The sequence below is a fragment of the Podarcis vaucheri genome (assembly GCF_965113315.1).
Source record: "Podarcis vaucheri genome assembly, chromosome: 7".
Classification (NCBI taxonomy): Eukaryota; Metazoa; Chordata; class Lepidosauria; order Squamata; family Lacertidae; genus Podarcis; species Podarcis vaucheri.
The window spans coordinates 74309474-74322574 of NC_138765.1; the positions used below are offsets into that span (position 1 = coordinate 74309474).

At 41.8% G+C, this 13101-nt stretch overlaps 1 protein-coding gene across 4 annotated transcripts in view; it reads left to right on the top strand.

The window, feature by feature from the left end:
- CFAP74 (cilia and flagella associated protein 74) overlaps nt 1-13101 on the top strand; it is an 80645-nt gene that overhangs the window by 24606 nt on the left and 42938 nt on the right. For all 4 annotated transcript variants that reach the window (XM_082229737.1, XM_082229736.1, XM_082229739.1 and 1 more), the window contains exons 12-16: nt 271-462; nt 2520-2693; nt 4337-4455; nt 7097-7163; nt 9107-9196. In XM_082229737.1, the coding sequence (XP_082085863.1) occupies nt 271-462; nt 2520-2693; nt 4337-4455; nt 7097-7163; nt 9107-9196 (642 nt within the window). The remainder of the gene's footprint in view (nt 1-270; nt 463-2519; nt 2694-4336; nt 4456-7096; nt 7164-9106; nt 9197-13101) is intronic.

Below are 13101 nucleotides of genomic sequence, written 5' to 3' on the forward strand. Positions count from 1 at the left end.
CCATAGTCTGAGTTTCCTGGAAGCTTCTAATTGGTCACTGTGGAAAGCTAGACTCCTGGACTAGTTTGGGCTGCTCTTGCTTAGAAATGCATGATATGTTGTTTTGTAATATTGTCAAGACTTCTAGATCATTTGTCAACGTAAAAAATAAAATATATCTCCAGCATTTTCCCCCTATGTAATTTTAGTCAGTAAAAGTTTCAAGGTGGTTTAGTCTGTTTCACCAGGGTAGCCAGTCAGTCACTCACTCGTGTTTTTGTATTGCAATAGAAACATTGGCGTTCTCCTTCACCTTGCACCTCACTTGATGACAGAAACCTCCTTATGGGAACATCTCAAGAGATGATTGCAGAAACCAAATACCGAGAGGAGGAGGAGGAAGAAGATGGGAACACCCGGGATGAGACACTAGCAAAGCCAGAGTTTACGGGAATTTGGGACCAAGAGTGCAGCGTGCCCCAGGTTCATCATGCTTTACTTACTTTTTTGTTTATTTATTTGGTAGGACCACACTAGATCTCCTTCAGCAGAAGAGGTTCTGCTAAGATAGGTTACTCCTTTGACCTGGGTGGGTGTGGGTGCCCTATCAGTCCTTGAGTCTTACCCTGTTGTGGTGAGAGACCCCACCCACTGCTAGAGATGGGACAATTTGTCAATTTTGGTTTCTCTCAGATTCGCATTTTTACTTTCAGTTCTCCACACTTCCATATCAGTTTGCATTTTTTAAAGTTTTCATAAGAATTTATCAGCATTTTTGTGTGCATTTCCCTAACTAAGTTCTACTCAGAGTAAACCCATTGAAATTAGCAAACTTTAATCAGTTGTGTCTATTAACTTTAATAGGTCTATTCTGAGCAGGACTGGCATTGGCTATAACCCACACCTCAATTTTGCCGAATGTACTGATTTTTGCAAAACAGTTTCCCCTAATATAATGCATTTTTGTATGCTATTTTGTATGCACAATATATCCTAGTATAAGCATTTTTCTGCTTATTGCTTTGCTGGAGAACTGCATTGCAAAATTCAGAGAACTGTGAATCTCAAAGAATGATTGTGTTTCAGTTTGCTTATTGCTTCAGGAAGTAGAGATTAGATAGCTTTTTTAAGCGTATGGTGCGGATATGACCCTAGTTTGCATGTTGCATTAAACCATAGTTTAATTGGATGGAACAGGACAGAAATGGTGTCTCTTTACATCTCTGTGAAACTGGCACTCCCAAAGGACCAGTATATCAATGGTTTTCAGCTTCCTGATATTATTGGATTGATGCTTCTCTCAAGCCATTTTCAAACTGGCTCCCCTTTGCCTCAGTTCTGCTTGGAGAAGCATTTGGGTTGCCGAAACTCTTGTTAGGAGGCTCTGTTTTAAAGGAGCTGAAGTCTGGGACTATTTTCAAAAGCGTTTCTTCTTCTAACTGGGGGGGGGGGGCGAGATATCTGGCTTAGTCTTGCCTCAGAGATTTGTGAAGACACATATCACTTCATGTTTGCTGGCTTGTTTGACTGTTGCGACTGAACATGACATTCTGTTGAGTTGGTGATGGAGATGATTTCATGTGGAAAAAAGAAATCCCTTTTCACCCTGCACTTGAAACAACAGAGCGACTCTTTAGAGCACTGCAGCAGTGTTAAAGGCATGGAAGACAAATGAATAATGTACATTCACAAAGTGGAAACCTCTGTTTTACTCTGTTGCCAAGAACCTTTGTGTTCTGTTCTCCAGTGGCTTTTGGGAGACAACTGTGGGCCAAACTCTGGCCCAGTTTGCATACTGTGGTAAACCATAGTTATAGTGGTTTACAATGATAGGGCCTTTTGAAAATGTGTCTTCTCAGTAGTGTATGGATGGAACATAGCACAATCCCTGACTTAGGACGGGATTTAGCTAATGAGTACTATCAGCAGAAGCTCATGCAACGGCTTTTGCTTGTGCAACAGGGATCCCCCCTGTGCCCCCCTCCATGATGGAGGGGTTGTAGTAACCCCAAAAAGGCTACAGGGGAGGAGGGGAATTGTTCCTCTTCATGGTTTCATTGATGGATCAATCAGAAGGGTACACTGTTGAATTCTGCCCCTAGTGGTATGTCTGAACCAGGGATTGTAGTTTTCTTTCTATGCTGTACTCTGGTGTGCAAACAAGGCCATTATGTGATCCAGAAGATCAGCCAGGAAGATTTATCACATTTAATTAAAAATAATAATAATGACAGAAATTCTTCTCACAATTTGAATTCCTAATGCTTTCCACATCATTTTCTCAGTTTACAGTCATGGTATTTGAAGCTGGAGTGGGTGAGAGGGTAGGCTCCTGTATGTTTCACCCAATGGGACAATTAGCAACTTTAGGGAATGAGTTTAACCTTCTCTTCTCAGTGCTGTGGGCCTCTCTGCAACTGTTAACTAAAGTCCTGCAAATAATGAATAGCCTTAGAAAAAAAGAAAAAAAACCATTCCCCATCTTTGAAATAACCTAATCATATATCTCCTCCTCCCCGCTATGATTTCACACTGCTCAGGTGCCAGATGTTGGTTTAGACTCCAAACCTGTTGGTGCATCTAAACTGGAAAAGGAGATATTTTCTCAAAACTTGGATAAGCTGCATAGTGGAATTATTCGCAAACATAAAGTCTGTGGACTTGAATTTAAGGGGTGTCCTTTCTATAGCAAGCCAAGCCTCATTCACTTTAAGGTTAGTATGGGGTTTCCGTGGGGGTGGGGGATAGATCAGGGCCTGGGAGTTTTTTTGGTTTTTTTTTTTTTAAAATAAACAACTTTGAGTTTACAGCTCTGGAAAGAATAGAAATGGCTCAATGACTTCTGGTGGCTTTAATTCATACTGTTACAATATGCACAAAACAGGATTTCCTACTCTGGCAAAGTTCAAGTTTCATAAAATGATGATGATTATGTTTCCATCCCACCATTCCTCCATTGATCTCAGAGCAGTGTACACGGTCCATTTTATCCCTGCAACAACCCTTTGAGGTAGGTGAGACTGAAGGCAGGGGGAGAGACAGTGAGACACTGACCCATGGTCAAACAAGAAGCATCATGGTTCAGTGGGTGATTTAGTCCAGCACTGCAACAACTAGACTGTACTTACTCTCCAATTCTTCATCTATTCATCTAAGAAATCATAGCTGATTAATCAATATCACATAGGAATTGCTTTCCATGCTGCATGCATATTTCTTTATTTGTGTGGAGGAATGTCTATATATATAGATATATATAGATGTTTGCTTTCGTAGATTTTCACGGGTACAGGAATGCAGGTTTTGGTGTCTTCGGGTGTCTTCCCGTGTACACACACACACACACACACACACACACACAGCATCGTACTTAAAGAAAGGGGAAACATAAGGCTCTGATATTTCAAAAGGTATGCAACAGATTGACTCAAAGATATTTAAGACACTTACAACATATTGAAACATATTGTGCATTCTTTTTTAGGTTCATTCCAGAGATAGGGAGCATATGCCTCGCCAGATGTTGCTGGACTACATATCCCATGATCCCTGCGTATTGGCCATGCTGGTGGGAATTGCAATCCAACAACACCTGGAAAGTCATAGGTTCCTCCACCCTGACCTATGGCTGTTCATGTATTTAAAAATAAATTTTAAATAGATCTTGAGCCTAACTGATCTTTTTTAGCCAATCAGGTTGCTTGTAATTGAGCTATTTCATGGATTAATCAATTGCAGAATGACCCTGTTTAATGGAACTATGAATTACGGCTGCAATTCCATACCTGGGAGTAAGCACCACTGATTACTATGGGACTTTATTTAAATAAATATTCACAGGTTTGCACTATAACACAAGGATGGTGAACCTGTGGCCTTCTAGGTATTGTTGAACCACCACTTCTATCATCCGTGACCATTGGCTATGCTGGCTAGAGCTGATGGCAGTTAGAGTCTAACAGCACCTGGAGGGCCACAAGTTAGCCACCATTGTAGGCAGTCTTAGAAGGGGTGTTCCCTTGTGTGTGAAAGAAGGGGAATGCTTCTTCTAAGATGGTGCATGCTACCTCCCGTTAGTTAGCTTTTGTATTACAGTTGTTTTTAAAAATAAAAGTACACTGCCAAAGTAATCCCTGTTGGAATCAAAAGAACAATTTATAATCAACAATACAATCCTTTACATGCCTACTCAGAAGTAAGTTCAATAGAACTCAACCAATGGCAACAAGAAAGCCTTTTGATTGCCCTGACTCTTGTGTGATATGAGGGCAGCTCAGCCAATCACAGTCAATGACATTTCTATCCACCACAAAATCTCTTAGTGTGTTAGAATACCACATGTTTTAATTCTTTCCAGGACTTTGACATTGGTAAAACCTATAAAAAGAAGATGATTTTGACCAATGCTTTCTATAGCATTAACTACTGCAAGCTGGTGGGAGTCAGTGAACACCTCAAGGATTTTTTCACAGTTCAGTAAGTACATTTGGTTGGATTTTTGCTTCTTCTGGGACTGGGGGTGCAGGGGAGGTGGAAAAGAAAATGAGCAGCGGCACTTGTTAGACCTTACAGCTTCCCAGTTGGATGCTTCAGCCACTGCTAACTTTTCTGAAGGCCAGCAATGCAGCAAATGACCATAGTAGTAAAGAAACAGGATTTTCCACTACTGCAGAAGTGGGGAACCTTTGGTCCTCCAAGTGTTGCTGAACTACATCTCTCATCAGCATGGCCAGTAGTCAAGGCTAATGGGATTCAGGAGTGGTAGGCCAACACCATATGGTTGGTCAACGGTTCTCACAGTCTGTGGGTTCCCTGGGTCCTAGCCAAGGTTCCCTGGGTCCTAGCTTCCCCTTGTCATCTCCTGTGACAGAGATGGAAGAAATTTTGGCCCTTCCTCCCCAAGATGTTATTGGACCCAACTCCCATCAGCCTTAGTAGTCCAGTGGCCAGATATGCTGGGAGCTAGAGTCCAGCAACACCTTTAGAACCACAAGTCCCTGATCATTGTATGTGAGGAACCTTCGGTCCCCAGATGTTGCTGAACTGCAATTTCAGCAGGCATGGCCAGTGGCCAGGGATGGTGAGTCCAGCCACACCTGGAGAGCCACAGGGCCCCCCTGCATTGTTCTATGGAAGAAGCCCAGAATTTACCTCTGAACAAACATGTTTAGGATTGTATTTTAATCAGGGATGCGGAACCCGCAACCCTCCAGAAGTGGTTGGATTATAACTACCATCAATTTCAGCCAGCATGGCCAATGAACAGGAATGATGGGCATTCTAGTGCAACTACAATGGAGTGCATGTTGCCAATCCCTGTTTTACAGGGTACCATTCATGAAGCTTGATTTATTTCCTTTGGTACCTGATACTTAAGAACATAATGTTGATTAGCAAATTCACATGGTGAAAGCACAACTTTATTCCTGTGTCGGCACATATTAAGCAAGCACGTGGGTAGCATTTTCGACTCTACATCCTCTTCTCGACAAAGATTACATGCTGCCGCAGATTTGCTGCTAGGGGTGGCTCTTGGAAAGAAAAGATCTGTGTGGATTGAACTCGGGCTCTCTAATACTCTCATCTCAAGTTGAAAGCTGTAAATTAGCAGCTTATTACAGTGACCGGTTTTAGCCAAGTATTCAGAAATTATGCTGTAAATCAAATGGCAACTTGACATCTTACTTTCATGTCATCCTTTTAAGAGTCCCAATCAGGGATTGGCTTGCCAGGCTGGATTATTCCCCCCCACCCTGGAAGCAGGAAACTCTACCTTTGCATGCTTAAAAATAGTTACAGTGGTTATGTGTCATGTGACAGAGCTCTCTCTTCTTATGTTAATGGTGCACAGCACTGTTACACTGGTGTGTCAATGATCAAATATCAAATTCAGGACAATAATAATGATAAATACTTGAAATGTATAGAAAACTTTCAAGAGACCAATGTATGTTGCATACCACCACTGCGTGTGACCCATAGTTAATGGTGTATAAGCTAGTTTTGCCCACTTTGTATCCCCGTCTCAAAAAATCCCAGGAAAAAGTAAAAAAAGAACCCTGGTTTAGCGTTATGCTTGAATCAGGGACTATGGTTTGTTTTGTTCCAAAGAAATCATAATTTGTAGCCATGGTTTGTACTTGGCTTACCGCTTTTGGTTTGCTTATTTGTTTATTTAAATTTAACAAGTAAAAAAGAAAAAAGATGAAATAAAATTAAAGAAGGAGAAGAGAAAAAAATCATAATAATGATACATAAAAATACTATCAAGAATACTACTAATAATGGACCACCATCAGTTCACATCATGAATAACAGCGATCATCTCATCTGTTCATGAATCTTAAATTAAGCATATAGATTCATATAAGACTTCCAGATGGCCAGATAGGCATCTATATGAGATTGATACTGATAAGAAAAATATCGGAATGTAGCCAGGATTTTATTGAGAACAACCACCCATGATGTGAAGTAAAACACGTACATCTTTTGAAAATTGCAGAGCAGTTCTTCAGCCCAGTGATGTTTGTAGAAAGGCACATACCAGGGTAAAGTGTGCATAAAATGTATATATTAGGGAAAATAACATGCAAAATGCATTCTATTAGGAAAAGTTGTTTTGAAAAAATGTTTTTATTAGGAGAAATTTACTGATAATTTTAATGAGAATTTTAAAAATAAATGCAAACAGGTGTTGAAATATGGGGAACTGAATTTGAGATTGGAAAAATGAGAAACTGAAATGGACAGATTCACCTGTCCCTAGCTTATTTTTAATACTATTTCTCTTTTATTTTAATAAGGATTGTAAAAAAAACAGCAACATTAAATCTGTTGTTCCCTTTGAACAGTGAATAATACTCTCTCAAAGAGCAAATGTATTAAAGTAGGTCTCGGAAAGGCCTCTGTACTGAAGTTTCAGTAATTTTCAAAATATATGCGAATTTTAAAGACCTGTCAGTTAATTTGGAAAATGACAGCTGATTCATTTCAAAAAAAACCTTGATTGATTAAAATGATTTTAGTCACATATTTTGCTTGCTGCTGTTACAAGAACAGCACAAATAAGTCATTCAAATGGTCATCTAATTCTGTCTTTCATTTCCCACTGCAGCTTTGATCCTCCGGGCCCAATGTCTTCTGGAATGTCTTGCAAAGTAGGGGTGACCTTTAAACCTATGGTAGGCGTGCCATGCAGTCATCCTGATTAAATGGCATTTGCAAATTTCATGATAGCAAAAGGATTAAGTGAAGAGTCACACAAGGTTGATCTGCTTTTTGCTAACCGTGAAATTCCATCATTCTGTTTTATAACTGTACAAGTCATAGAGAGCTGACATTTTGAAATGCTTCCTTCTTGAACTGAGGAAAAATTAGGAGTGTAGAAAGCTGTTTTCCCCCCAGGGCAGAGTATTTTTCTGCCCCAGTGTTGGCCACTCTGAATGACTGTAGCCCTTCAGGATTCCAGGTACTGCAAGGTCAATCAATGGAATGTTGCTTTATCATTGGTGTGCAGCATTTCTTTAGGTTTAAAATGGAGATTGAGGCAACAAAAGTTTATGTTTGGGGCATACTGGACTCCACAGCACCTCCACAGGAAGGAATTCAGATAGTTGAGACAGGTGTTGCTGATGGAGCACTGAAATTGCTGCAGAGTTTTATTTCTGATCAGAAATTACTGCTCACATCAATGTTGTCTTGGATAAATCCTTGACATTTGTGAATGTTCACAAGCTCTTAAATGATATTCTTGTGGAGTGGGGACTAACAGATGGACAACAGTTCTGAGAATCCTGTAAGGTTGGAAGGAGAAACACCCACCAGTGATTTGAAGATCTCACTGACCATTCTACATTTGATTGTGTGGTTCGTAATCATCTGTTTCATTCAGATACTTTTAAGGGCAACCTATATTCATTTATTTAGATCAGGATTGATGGAATATTGTTACTAATGTCAGCTGGCAATGGAGTTTATGATATTTTTAAAAAGGGGGGGGGGCAAAAGACTGAACCTGAAACTTACTGCATGCAAAGCAGCCCCTGTACCACTGAAGTGCAGTCCCTCCCATAAATGCATCTAAAGAGGGACCATGGACTTGCTGAAATGCTTTCTGGCTGGTGACAGTCTACAAGAGCAAATGCTTCCCTCCTGTTCGCTTTAATAGACACCTAAGGCAGGGGTGGCTAGACTTTCAGCCATAGCCAACCAGCAGTGGCAGTGTCCTTTCACAATGTTACATGCCCTATTTTCCCATGCACGCCTATTGGATGTAACCACAATACTACACAGATTAGCAGATGTAGGAGTCTTGTTTGGGATTAGAACCCTCACATAGAAGTTGGGGGGCTTTAACCCTTTTGTTTTATGCAGATGTTCCAACGTGGGTGGGACAGGGGAGGCATGCCTACAATTTGCATTAGAAGAAAAAATTCCATTGGCTGGAAAAGGTTCCATTGGTGTAATGCGAACAGCAAGGATTCACTCAGGGCTACTGTGGGGTGATAAGAGTTTAAATGTGAGTCTAGTTTGACCTTCAGTGTTTTTATTTAAAACGAAGCAAGGAGCAAAGACATGTACCAGCCAGGCATAAACACTAGGGGGCATGAAGCAGGGCCAGAGAGGGGGTGTTGCCCGGGGAAAGGGTGTGTGGCTAGGTGAGACTTTTGAGGGCCAGTTAGGGAGGCTTGAAGGACCACATTCTGCCTCCAGGCCTGAAGTTCTTCACCGTGGCTGTATACCCCTAATTCAGCTTTCAGGTTGACTTGCATAATAGATATAAAACAGTATGAAGTAATAGCAATTTTAAAAAACAGCCCAATTAAACAGTGTGTAAGTAAACAATAGCACAGTTGCCAATAAGAAGTGCTGGTGGACAGTTGAGACTAATTATGGTTAAAAGCTTATGCAAATAGGACTGATTTAAAAAAAAATATCACAGTAATAGTGCTGGGTGAATCTGCCTTAATTCCAGAGCTAGGTCTATATATGGAAAGACTGTAATACTTGCTGTAATCCTGCAAAATGTACACTTTTTATTAACCCCTTAAATAGTCTAAAGCAATGCTTAATTTACTGACAGGTATAACTAGATTCTGAAGAGCAATTTTTGTTTCCTTTTTAGATAAACCAAGATCTTGAAGGAGAAGTCACATTTTTATCTAAGATTGGCTCCTTCTCAATCCCACTCAAGTGTTCAACCAAGAAATGTGTGGTGAGTCCAATACCTATCCTTGAATCTTTGGATGAGACAGCCCTGTTTCAGTAAATAGGAATGAAAGTAAAGATATTAGCAAGCAGAGGGAGGGAAACTGGTTGCATTCTCTCTCCTTTTTAATCCAGCAAATCCAGACACCATTTATTCTGGAGTAAACACAATTTCTGCATATGTTTTGGTGACTTGTCTGTGGCACTGCAACCGAAGTCACTTGTGACTTGCCTGTTGTGCACAGTTATAAAATGCTGAAGTAGTAAAAGCAATGCTTAACATGTTGTATAGCACTTTACAGGTGTTCCAAGTACCTTAAATTCATTATCCAGTTGCAGCAAAGGTTGGTAGCTACTGGTACTGTTATTGCAGAAGACAGCCAACAGTAGGCAGAGCCAGAGTGAAGACTGGCAGAGCCACTTCATTCATTGGCAGCTTCCTCCGAGGAGCTGAATGTCCCCTCACAGGACCCCGTCCTGAGGTGCAGGAAGCACAACAAGCAAGAGGCTTTGGGACAGAGGAGGGGTGCCCATCTTCCAACCAGAGGGCTGGCCCACTAAGAACCTCAAGTTATCCACAAAGTGGGGGGCAGAGCCCAGGAAAGGTAGTGTGGGGGCATCATCTTAAAAAGGTTCAATCTGCTGTTAAGCTTTATCGGAGCAAGTTGTTTCCTTGGTGCAAGATTTCATCTAACTTAAGTAGGGAGGAGATATATCTGGCCTTAAGAAGAGTTAGACCAGTCCCAAGCCCTGGCTGTGGCTGAGCTGGTGGTGACCACAGGGTTGTAGAGCACCACCGTCGCTCAGCTTCAGGAGGGGATGAAGTGGCCACTGGAACACTTGGGCTGCTCTGTCCGGGGGGTGCTCTGCCCACCAGTTGCCCACCGTCTCCTGGTGTGATTTCTTGAAGTCTGAGGCATACGTTCCAGTATGCTTGGCTCCACCCCCCACCCCTTATTAGCTTCCTTTAAGTAAGCTGCTGCCTTGTAACTCTAATCAGGTCAGCATAGCAGCACTCCAAAGCGGGAACAGCTGTTGTCTCCATAGCTACAATGAGAGGAGCCTTGGCACTCCTACACACACCAGTCTGTTGGTATGGAGAGTGTTCCAAGTGGGAGACCATGGAGTAACAGAGAAGTGCCCATTTTCAGCTGATAGGTTTGGCTCTTTAAGAGTCTCTTGTTCTCCAACAAAGAGGGTGGCGCATAGGAGAGGTGGACAGGAGACAGAAGCTCAGAAGGCCTCAGTTCACCACCGCCTCTGTTGAAGCAAGTGTTGGTGGCAAGGGGAAAAAAAGCATAAAAGGAGAATTTCCTCGATGCCAGGATCCAGGTTTGGGGCAAGTACTCACACACACATAAATTTTATTGCATTAGCCTTGTGGCCATAGCATGATATACATTAAAATAACAACATAAAATGGGGGTGGGGAGGTAAAGGTAGATATCGTCCTGGGCAAATACTTAAAGAGAAAAAAAAACACACAAAAAAACCTGCTGAGGCTGGAGGAGGACCGTTAAAGGGTCCTTCAGCTCCTCAGATTTGTCCTAACTCCATTGTCCTTGTACAATAAGGCTACTTGGAACTTCGTTCGATTGTGCGGCGTATCGACTGCAGCTGTGGTGTTAAGGAAGAAGTTAGTGCCGCTTTCCTCTTCATCACACTAAGCAGGAAATTAGCTGTCATCTTGGTAATCCAACAATCAGAATCCTGCAAAAAAAAGGGACACTATCCAAGGCTGGATTGGGAGATGAAGTTTGTTCACGAGAGGGGTCAAAAACCGAGATCTTTCATCTGTCCAATTAGGACAGAAGAGCATTACATGTTCCATAGTCTCCAGGGCCATGTCATTACAGGTGCATGTTCTATTTGCGATGGGAACTCTGGAATAACGACCCGACAGAACTGCTGTAGGAAAACAGTTGAGACGGGCACAAGTAAAGGCCCTTCGCTTAGCCTCCGAAGAAATTGTGAAGCAATATAGAGGGATCCCTTCAGGGGGTGGAATAGCTAGGGCTAGGCCTGAACACGGCCCTCTTGCATAGGAAGCTGTATTAGAGAAGTCAAGTTGCTGTAGTTTCTTTTTAATTGGAGGTAGGGGGGGCAAGTACTCTTTGGTGATAAAACCCCAGCAGATATTTAAAATCACAAAATATGAAACATAGGAAAGCATGGAAATGTAGGCTGTTAGACCTTTAAAATATGCTCTTCTCAGTTCCTACCAAAGTTCCCCTCTTCCACTAGCATAGGAAAAGGTCACACGCTTTAAAAATGTTCTACTTATGAACTCTTCAAAGGTCAGATTCATGTGCTTTTTCCATACAGCAATCAGAAAAAGTTGCACAGGCATTAAAACCTAGCTTAGTTACAGTGGTGAAAGTTCTTAAATTATTGGTATAGGAACTCAAGAAAGGCTTGTTAGAGCCATATTGTCAGAGCTTGGAGCAACCAGCTCATACCTCTACGAGCTTCTCACGTAGACAGAGGCCTGGCAGGACAGCTTACTCTATGGCATTAACCCCTCACTAATCAGACTTAACTGCTCAAGAACCTTGCCCAAGAAGGGGAGACTGGCAACTGGCTGGTAATTACCGTATTTTCCCGTCTATAAGATGCCCCATGTATAAGATGCCCCCTGTTTTGGGGACCCAGATTTAAGAAAATGAGGGGAGATGGCCCCGTGTATAAGACGCTCCCTAATTTTTGACATTTTAAAGGGGAAAAACCTAGTCTTATACACAGAAAAATATGGTACTTAGGTTTTCTGAATCCAGGGAGGGTTTCCTGAGGAGCGCTTTTACCACTGCCTCCTTCAAGCAGACAGGTATCACCCGCTCTTGCTAGAAGGCATTAATCACCTCCCTCATCCATCTGGCTGTCCCTTCCCTGCTAGTTTTATCAACCAAGAGGGGCAATGGTCCAGAGCGCAAGTGGTTGCTCTGACCAATCCAAGCACCTTGTCCGCATCCTCAAGCCATATTGTTTAACTTCATCCAACATGACTAGACTATCTGCTTTAAGAGTGGAGTCAAGGTCCAAGCAGATGCAATTGATTTTATCCTCAAAATGCTTAGCAAACAAGTCACAGCAAACTACTGTTGGTTTTGTCACCTCCTTTGGGCCAGACTTTAAAAGGACCCGCACTACCTGGAAAAGCTGAACAGCACAGTGAGGATGCAATGGAGGCAGCAGAGTATGCCTTCTTTTCTGCCTTCACTGCCACTAGGTTGGCTCGATGATGAGTTCTCACCAGTGTTTGACTTCATTCGACTGGAGTTTTCCTCTACTCACATTCAAGCCGTCTCCCTTGAAAAGGGCCTGAAAAGAATTGACTTTAAAGCCTTCAGAGCAGGGGAAACCACTCTTGACCTGGCAGTGAAAGGAGTATGTTGTAAAACCTGACATTCCACACAATTGGTGCTATTACTGAAAGGGACCTGCTTTGCATAGCACCACTTGGAGGAAAGCCTCAGAAAAACTGCAGAGAACAGGGTGGTCCCAAACACACAGAAGTTCTCTGTTTTAAATTTTAAATAATATGTATTGCTATAGTGTTTTTTTCTTTTTAAGACTACAGGTGCTAGTGCTGCAAAAACACATGTAGGTGGTTCCATTTAAAAGTGCACTTGAGTATAATGCTCAAAGACAACAACTTCAGAGAATTTGTTCCTAAAATTAGCTGTGCAGTGGAAAACAACAGCATCTTGAAATCTAACCAACAGCTTGCAATAAAAGTTTATGAACCTTTTGTTTGTTTATTTATTTATTGCTGATACATTGTTGGGAGCCTTTCGAGAATTTTATCAAGCAGCTATTCGAGGGGAAAAGACGTCAACGCATTATTTTTAGGCATCGGACGCACAGTTCCATCAAGGACAGTTGCTCTTATTAAACATAGATGCTTAAACAAGC